Here is a 9,614-nt window from a genome sequence, read left to right as displayed (position 1 = left end):
CACTGCACAGTCTTGGCTGACTCCCTGATTTCTACCGTCCTCCCACGTGCCGGTGGTGAGCTACCAAGTCCGGCTTCACTCTGTTTTTTGAGACAGGGTCTCGCTTTGTTGCTCAGGAGGGCCTTGAGTTCACCATCCTCCTGCCTCAGACCCTGAGTGCTGGGACTACAGGCCTGTACTACCATGCCAGGTAATGGAGTCTGCTTTAAAATCTTTCCTCTGGGCAGCTGGATCTCCATAAGAAATACCATTCCTCTCCTTTTGGGTCGCACAGGACACCCTAGTACAGTAAGCGTGATGGCTGATCCGGGTATGAACCTTCATTTCATGCAGATGGCAGATGGTTCTATTGCACTGTGGAGCACAGAAGGGCTCACCAGAATGTTAACACGGAGGCAAAGGGTTATTCAGGAAGGAAGGAGTTGAGGATATCTCTGTCTTGGGAGGGGAGTGGCATGGCAGATGACCCAGAGGTCACTGAGTGGCCAGCACTTGCTCACCTGCTATGCTATGAGTCTACAGGTTCCTGACTCATACATATGCCCAATTTTCAACTGGCTGCAAATATTTCAACAGCAAAGGAAGTTTAAAAACGATCAAAGTTGAATTATTTTTCAGTATTAGAATCAGCATACGAATCAGAATTGAAATAAAGAAGCAACCCCTTAGAAACGAAATGGTCAGTTTTTACAATTTAATAATTTTAAAGAAAAGTGAGAAAAATGGCTTCCACTTGGTCAGAGAACTAACAACAATCAGAATTCACTGGCGTTGGAGACAAAATGGTTTTCTTTCTGACCAGAGTCATCTGTTCTCCAACCTCTGCAGTATCACTGCTGTCATCTTTCAATAAATGTCCATCTACAAATTAATTAACTTTTCTGAGACAATCCCAGGCATACTCTTCTTCTAATTCCCATGAAAGACTCACTTTTAAGATACAATTGCAGCTGCCCCGCACTGCCAGTTCCTGCGTCACACACACGCCTTAAAATTCTGTAATCAGCAGCCAGCAGGTGCCATATCGCATTCAACACACCACAGTCAGTCAATACAGACATCCCCAAACACACCAAGGCTGGTTTTGTCAAATGTTTTATTGAGTGTAGACATCTGGAGTACTGTAAAACATGCATTATCTTTAGATTCAAAAAGGAGCAAGCCACATTGTCTTCACTGTCAAACGTGTCAGGCCTGGCATACATGATGGAGATTAATGAAGCATCAGGAGAGTAATATGGCTTGAAAAGCCTCTACAGTGTGCAGTAGGGTCTTAATCACGTGAGAAAGCAAAGCTCTTCACGCTTAGTAACTTGCATTTCATTGGAGGTACATAGTATTTTACAATCTTAAAACAAATAAAAATAATTTGTTTGTAGAAGATTCCCATTCCTAACTTTGTCTCTTTAGACTTCAGAAACTTTAATTTAAAAAACACCCACCCCCCAAGCCCCAATATATGCATTTTAGAAGTTGTACGTCGATCTGAGCAATAACTGAATTTATTTCTTTTTTGGTTGCTGAGGTGTATTAAATTTGAAGAAGATAATATCTCCATCTTCAACAATATAATTCCTGCCTTGTTGTCTGTATTTTCCAGCAGCCTGCAAATAGGAAAAACAGGAAATGGCTTATTACTTATAACCAAATACATAGGAACAAGAGAGGAACTGGCTTATTGCTTATAACCAAAATACACAGGACAAGCAGGAGAAATAAATGGCTTATTACTTATATCTAAACTCTCAGGAAAAACAGGAGAAATAAATGGAAGGAAATATTCCTGGGTTATGTTAAAGACATAATGAAAAAGAAGAGATGTATAGGAAAGCATACAAGTCCTTAAGAAAAAAAAGATAAGCAAAATCCTTCTGGTTTGGACAGGACTAGGCTTCCACATATGTGTACCAATCATACTGCATTCTCACTAACTGTTGACACACGGATGTAAATCATACCAATGTCATTAAATTTCATTACATGGTACCTTTCTGAGGTGTCTGCAAACACCCAGCAAGTCACTGTAAGAGACTGATCAAATGAGGCAGAAAAAGCCACACGTGCTTTGTTTGCTTAAAGAAATTCTTTGGTGACCCTAGTGATGTCTTAAAGACAGTTTGCTCTAAGAAAAACTGCTCAACTGTGCTGCACGCGTTTGAATTTCCTGACATTGGCACTGGCATCTGTGGATCCTGAATGTTATCTTGGAAGTTCTCAGACAGTGCTGCTTCCAAGCAGACTCTTACAGGTTGGACCTGCAGACAGACATTTTCCCACTTGTCAATCAGTCAGCAAAGAAATGATTCCACCTGCCAGTGTGCAGATCTAGACATGCTCTTGAAAATTCCACACAAACAAAGCAGGTTCACCCATGGCACGGCACACACTTTGGGCTCCTGGGCACTCACACTTACCATGCACACAATTATCAGCCTCCTGTGGCCCCGGCACCAACCATTCAACAATGGGTACCCAAATTCTCAGAAGTGTTTTTCTTGAGAGCATGAAAACTTTATTCTCAAGAAATTTAAGATTACCACTTCCCTTTGACAATAGTGAAAGAAAGATCAAAGTCAAGTGAAATTATATTTATCAGTAATAGAAACACTAACAAAGATCATACATCTGAAGTGTGAATCAACAAACCAGATTGAAGAATCCTCCTAAGCATATTTTTGATACAAAGGATTTTTGCTAAATAGCAATATGCTATTAACAGGAAGTTTATCTTAAAAAGACAATGTACTCCCTCATTCTAAAAGACATACTAAATAAATAGAGAGTCACATGATTTTTGTAAAGATGTAATGTACTGAAAGCCATATGGTACTTACCTCTAGGATCTAAGCCTACTATTATAAAACTATACATACAAGTTAAATGAAATACACATTGACATGACATATTAGTGTAAGTTTATATACTTTATTACACTCAAGTTTACTATTAATAGTGACAGTGTTTCTTTAAATTCTCTAGAGACCATTTAATCCATTTCCACTGCTATCAGAAATACTGGTTGAAAAAAAATCAATACCCATTTGTGAATCTTGAGTATGTATTAAACAAGACACGTCTAACCAGTTCATTTGCACTTGAAAGCAGCCATCTGTAGAAGGCAGCTTTGCCTAAGCAGATATGATTGCTAATAGTGTGATATCCCTGTAGACTACAAAGCCCAAAGCTATTCAGTATATAGCTCACAGCACTGCACTGAATTAGCTATGCTGCACTGGTGGTAGAAATAAACACACATGCACACGCGCACACACACACACACACACACACACACACACGTACACATGGTCCTGTTTGCAACCTCAAACCTCCTTATCATGTACAAGTAAACACTGCTGGATAAGGAGCACAAAGCAGTTCATAAATTCTTCATTTATCCAGAGTTCAAAATTTAAACATCAGTTTTGGAAGTTAAAAATAAATGAGGTATTTAGTGGTACTCTAGAAAAAGCCAGAAGCTGATCTTTCTTAGTTTATGATATAAAGTACTCAGCCTTACATATTATTATAGGCAGGAAACATTATTGTACTGGAAATTATAGTTTCTGGACTGTTAAAGTATTTACAATCCGTCTTCTCTTAGGTTTATTGTAACAAAATAAACTAAGGTTTGTAAAAATTGACTCAGCATATATAAGTATGACAAGCTTCCATCTCTGGATTCTACAAACAGAATTTCTTCATTTTAATTTTTTATATGAAAAGATATATGCTAACATGATATAACAAGTTGACAAAAGAAATCAGATATTCTCCAAGTCTAGTTAGCATTCCTGATGGTGTTCACCTTCAGTCTCTGCATACCTATCTATATCAATACAGATGACACCAGTGAAAGCAATGCATTTCTTTAGTTGCACACTCTTAACTTTTTTTTGGCAGGGGTTGGGGGAGTCATAATGGCTCTCAATCAGTATCTAACCAATTATATGGACATGTTTTCCTTTCTGGTTCCAAGGTTCCAACAGTCCCATCAAAGTCCCACTGTTCTAATAATACTGGCAAGAAAAAACCAAACTTGAAATATCTTTCACATTCCTTTCAAATTAGGAAATAGTCAAGATATGAGTTCTGTTTGAATCTCTTAACATTTTCTATGACAGTCTTTAAATTAAATTAAAGAAGCTTCCTACAAGGTCAACTTTGAGTGAGGTGAATTACCTACTTCCTGGATATTAACAAGTTTGAATTTTGCAGTGGAACTTAGATGAAATCATTTGGTAGTAATATTTAACAATGCTTCACTGTGAGTGTCTGCAAATCAAATTCCGTTATTAGCTAAAATAGAGCACAATTTTGGACCTGCCCTCTAGTGTTGAAAAAGCAAATCAAATTTCCAAAGATCTTTTAAAAAAAAAAAAAAAGGAAACCCATAAAGTTTCAGCACCCACAGGTCTGTCTAACCAGGCACCATTCTGTTTACCCGACTCCCCTATACTGTGATTTCTATTCACAGATGCAAAGGCGTCACTATGACTTTTCATTAGCTACTAGTGAAAAAATTGTATTTTGTGTAACTTAGAAGTTTATTTTTATTTTCAGATAGAGAGAAAAAAAAAAAACCAACAACAACAAAAAAAACCAAAACCCCAAACAAAAAACCCCTCCATACAGCTATTTAAAATTGACTTGAGACGAGAGCACATGAACACAGATAGTGCCTCATCAGTGCACTACGTTGGTCCTAACAAGCTGACAGCGTGCAGTTTAAAGACAGCTACAGTCTACCATGCGCATCTTCATGTGAGTGCTAAAATTATAAAATTTGCAAGTAACAAAATATCATTCCTTACCTTGACTGCGTTTTCAGAACCCTCGTCTTTAAAGTCTTCATACTTCATTACTTCAGCCATAATGAATCCCTTTTCGAAATCTGTGTGAATCTTTCCTGCAGCCTGAGGAGCCTTCGTTCCTTTCTTTGAAAAGGACCAGAGAAAACTAATTGCATTTAGAATGACTGATCGTAAGCATCGAGTTTCTTTTCTCTCATCTGCAGTTGCCTCAACTCAAACTTAAGTTTAATGGGAGTTAGGAAGTCTGCTACACAATTAGTGCGTTTTCACCAGAGGACACTGCCTGTGCAGCAGACTGAGCAGGCACATCAGCAGGTGTTAAGGAGCACAGCCGAGAGCTTTGTTTTTCCTAACAGTCATCTACGGTTTTATTGATTGAGATGCAGTGGTCTGGTTTGGTGTGGGTTTCACTTCGATTTTCTATTCTTCACAGTGGAAAAAAATAAAGATTTTTAAAGTAACTTTCAAGTTGAATTATCAAAGGTTTAAAAAAGATAAAAAGTCCCCCAAAATTCAGCTCATCTAAACATATAAAAATTGATATATAAAGGGACATTTCTAGCAAATCAGATGAGCTACAGTCCAGTCGGCAAGCAATTCTGAAATAATCAAGAAATGTTAACAGTAAGATTTAAAAAAAAACAAAAAAACACTTTGCATAATACAGCTTGCTTCTAACAATCTATGAAGGAAATTCAAGTCAAGATAGTAAGAGAAATGTCTTGTAATTACCCCATATGTAAAATTACAGGAACATACATTCCAGACACACACAACCACAGAAAGAAATCTGAGAAATAATGGTAACCTATAGGCTGCTTAATAAAGCATGTTAAAGTGATAAGGACTCTGACAGCACATAGCACAGTTTTTACAATAAAAGATGTATCGGGTCAATGTGGCTACTCCCTGATGCTCACCTGACTGAGTGTCTTACACATTAAGTCATGGCACTAACAATCAGTCTTAAGAGAAACCAACTTTCACATTTCAAACCTAGCGATGCTCTTCCCTGCTTTGCACACTTCAGTTTGAAGTTTTAAGACTCTCAGTTACATCTTTAAAATATATAGTAACAATAAACACTGACGATTTGTTTACTGACTTAGAATTGCTTTGACATTATTTTTAAAATTTATAGGAAAGGCCGGTGTTAGAAGACAATGAAACACTTCTTACAAAGGGGGCAGATAAAAGGGAAGTGAGTCTCGCTCGGGTTCATGAGGTGTATCTAATTGTGCTGACCACCTTCATGTTCCTTTTATTGATACTAAATAAAAATAAATGTAACAGCAGCACTGAAAACACAAGTCAGGATGGACAGCACTGAGCTCAGCACAAAGCATGTACTTCAAACAGCATACTACAAGACTCCCCGAGACACTGAATCTAAAAAGTTCTGACCTTTTTATATTCTGTAATATATAGTTTAGGACTACATATATTTCAAAGTATTTTTCAATAGGAACTACTATATTACTATAATATATTTACATTCAAAAGCAAACCATTGTATTTCAGTCTATTGTCTTCTGGGAATAAATTAGTTATTCTCCCTAATCACATTCAGTATACACTAATGTTTAAAATATGTCACAGTCTTGAAGAAGTTGAACACGTAACAGTAAAAAATAAACATCACTTCTATGAATTCAATAGAAAGGAATGAATTATTACACATCGAGTTTAGCTTTTTGAGCCTGTGTGTCTATGAAAAGCATAATGATGTCATATTGCTTTTATTGCTGAAAATGTAATCCGAGCAAAGCAAGGGAGGAAAGAACCACCCGCAACCCAAACAAACTTAGCGACTACAAAATGAAAAGCAACATCAATTTCACTGCAGACAAACCCAGTCACACAGATTAAGCAAGCACAATACTGGTGCGTCTTATCTCTGACCACAGGAGGAGGGTAGACAGATTCTACAGGATGAAGAAATTCAGACTATGTAATAGGCAGAATCAATTGTTACCTGCCTCAATCAATGCCGCTCCACTTTCACTGTTCAGCAGATCACAAATAATTAAAGTTATCCTGGACAAAAACCTCATCTGTAATGACTAGCTAACCGCCACCATGACAAACTTCAAAGTCAGTGATATCAATCTGAATTCAATAGTGTGGAACTGGGGAGAGCTGATGAATAAGTATGAAGCTTACCCTGATGGTCCATGCACGCACTTCATCTGGGCCTGCAGTGAAAAAGTATTCTAGTTGGAGTGCTGCAAATCCAGCCTTAATGATCTTTGGCAAAGCACTGAAATAAAATGAAACAAATTCACTCAACATTTAAGTTGACTCTGCCAGGGATCCATCTAGAACTAAAATTATTCATCTCAAGCAGATAATGGTGAAGATATTAGTAAATGACCATTCATCTTTCACAGCACACTGGAAGAGGTCAGGCAGCAGGGGCTATTTCTTAAAAGACCCCTTCTAAAATCAGTTTTAATTGTATTAGCCTGAAGCATTTTCAACTGTTTACTACTTAAAAAGAAAATTTATATCTTCTGGGCCTATGACTATTTTCAACCAATATTAATTATTCCAGAACTTGAGCCATGGAAGCAAAATTATTTGATTGAAACCCAATCTTCTAACAATATATTATTGTTACTCAGAAAAAAATTATGGCAAGTGATTCACCCTTTCCCCTCCCCCACTGAACATGACGAAAGAGTTTTGGCGATCATCCCTCCTCAAAAATATACATAACTAATACCTATGTTATAATTAAAACACTGTACGGAGATGACAGATGACAGTTAAAAACTTAATTTAAAATAAATCTTTTCACTCTGTCTCATGGTAAAGAAAGGAGAAGATTCCCTCTTTATAATGGTAATTACTCTGTCATTTATTATTCTATCAGCGCAAGCAATTAAATTACTGCAAGGAAATAGTTGATAATAAAGTGTAGGGAAAATGAATGCTAATTAACCTTTGTGTCATGTTCGCTTCCAGATACTTCTGTCTCTCCTCAGCACTCAATTCTTGCAACTTGAGTTCCAAGGCCCCACTAAAAGGAATGACCAAGGCGCCTGGGTCATACTTGTCCACCCACTCTTTAATTTTTATCAACCTGTAGACAAAAAAGGGCACAACATTATCTTGTAGTGCATGCATGACTGTACCACATTCATTATTATCAAGTAGCACATACATATTCATAAGAACTGCACGGTTTTATGATGCCATCTTTTTGTGTATAGCTTTCCAAGGTCAAGGCATTAGCAGGCAGCAATTTCTTCAGGTACATGCTGGAATTTTCTATTACAGTCTAGTTTTAGTTTAGCATATTACCTATAGGAACTGTATTACAAATATTATCAACTTTTAAAAGTTAAATTGAATTTGTTCAGTATGAAAACCTGGACCGCTGAATAATACTATTTTATAATGTTAATGTCCTTTACAAAATAAGTTTTAGAAAATAGAACTCATAAGGCTGCTTATACAGGAATCACAATTAGAAATGCCAACTAATTTCTGAAGCATCTCTGAAACATACATAATTTGCCCCATCCAGATGTCTACTGACTGGGCTAGCTTCTTCCTGAATGAACAGAACCAACAGTTGCCATTAGTTTCAAGGGAAGCTTCTGCTCACATTAGCAACAACAATAACAAAAATGCAATTCTTCCAGATTTATAAATATAGTCAATTGGGTACAGGCTGTTCTTATAAATCCAGATTATTATAGGATCATGAATAGAAATGCAGAGGAAATAAATTCCTTTAATCATAAAAGTTATGGGAAGCCAAATCCACTAAGAAACATCCTAGATGCTGCCTAGAAAGGCACTATTGAGTTATTCTCCCTCTTCTAAAGGGAAGGCTTGGAAAAGCAGTCATTAGAATTTAAGTGACACAAAGGCAGCAAATATAATTAAAAGGTTCTGCTCATAGTTTCTTATTGCTGGGTAGGTACCTGTTTCTAAGCCTGCCTCCCCATTTGCAAGAATGGAAATAATAACAGTACATATTATATTGTAAAGAACCTAGGGAAACTATACAGACAGTAAACGGGTAACACCTGCCTCCCTCTCAGATCGTCACAGCATGTTCCCTCTGGTCATGGTTTACCCAGGTCTGTTACAGGTCTGGATAGCGACAAATGTAACTGGGGCCTAACAGCATCCTATTAGTATGTGTGCTTTACATTGGTTTTTATTTGTGCGCACAGACTTGTACCCACATGCCATGGAGGTCAGAGGACAACATGAAGGAGTCAGGACTCTCCTTCCACCATGTAGGCTCTAGGAACTGAACTCAGGCCATTACGCTGTCAATACACACTTTTTCCTACTGGGCCATCTCACTGGCCCTAGACTCTTGTAATCTGACTGAAGTTTAATAGGCATTATGGCAAAATAATGCAGGAGAAATCTGTTAAATCAACAATGTTTTAAGTTACTTTTAAAAGTAAAGAAAAGGAAAAATTAAAGACAAAATTCATCAAAACTCAAATGTCAAAAAAAAATGATGAGAATTCAAATAGCTATTAGAAAGTTAAGAATATAGCCCAATGATAATGGCACATGCCTTGATCCCAGCATACTTGGGAGGCAGAGGCAGGTAGATCTCTGTGGTTGGGGCCAGCTTGGTCTACAGAGTGAGTTCCTGGAGAGCCAAGGCTACACAGAGAAACCCTGTCTTGAAAAAAAACATTAAAAAAAAAAAAAAAAAAAAGACTATGATCAGTTGTACAGGATTCAAGATAGAAAAAGAAACAAAAATTCACCCAGCCATTTGCACATGTTTCCATGCAAAGGTAATCGTCTATTTAATATATTAGT

The 9,614-nt window shown here is 37.2% G+C and overlaps 1 protein-coding gene across 1 annotated transcript in view; it reads right to left on the bottom strand.

Moving 5' to 3' along the window:
- Nucleotides 1-1,079: 1,079 nt before the first annotated feature.
- Ola1 (Obg like ATPase 1) overlaps nucleotides 1,080-9,614 on the bottom strand; it is a 129,931-nt gene continuing 121,396 nt past the window's right edge. The window contains exons 8-11 of the mRNA XM_021181910.2: nucleotides 7,756-7,896; nucleotides 6,975-7,071; nucleotides 4,812-4,934; nucleotides 1,080-1,604 (exon numbers count right to left, since the gene is read on the bottom strand). Of these exons, the coding sequence (XP_021037569.1) occupies nucleotides 1,503-1,604; nucleotides 4,812-4,934; nucleotides 6,975-7,071; nucleotides 7,756-7,896 (463 nt within the window). The 3' untranslated portion in view covers nucleotides 1,080-1,502. The remainder of the gene's footprint in view (nucleotides 1,605-4,811; nucleotides 4,935-6,974; nucleotides 7,072-7,755; nucleotides 7,897-9,614) is intronic.

Source organism: Mus caroli, unplaced genomic scaffold (assembly GCF_978045245.1).
Source record: "Mus caroli unplaced genomic scaffold, Mus_caroli_1 scaffold_2, whole genome shotgun sequence".
NCBI lineage: Eukaryota > Metazoa > Chordata > Mammalia > Rodentia > Muridae > Mus > Mus caroli.
The sequence above is the reverse complement of the archived record's forward strand: the minus strand, read 5'-3'. Positions and strand labels throughout refer to the sequence as shown.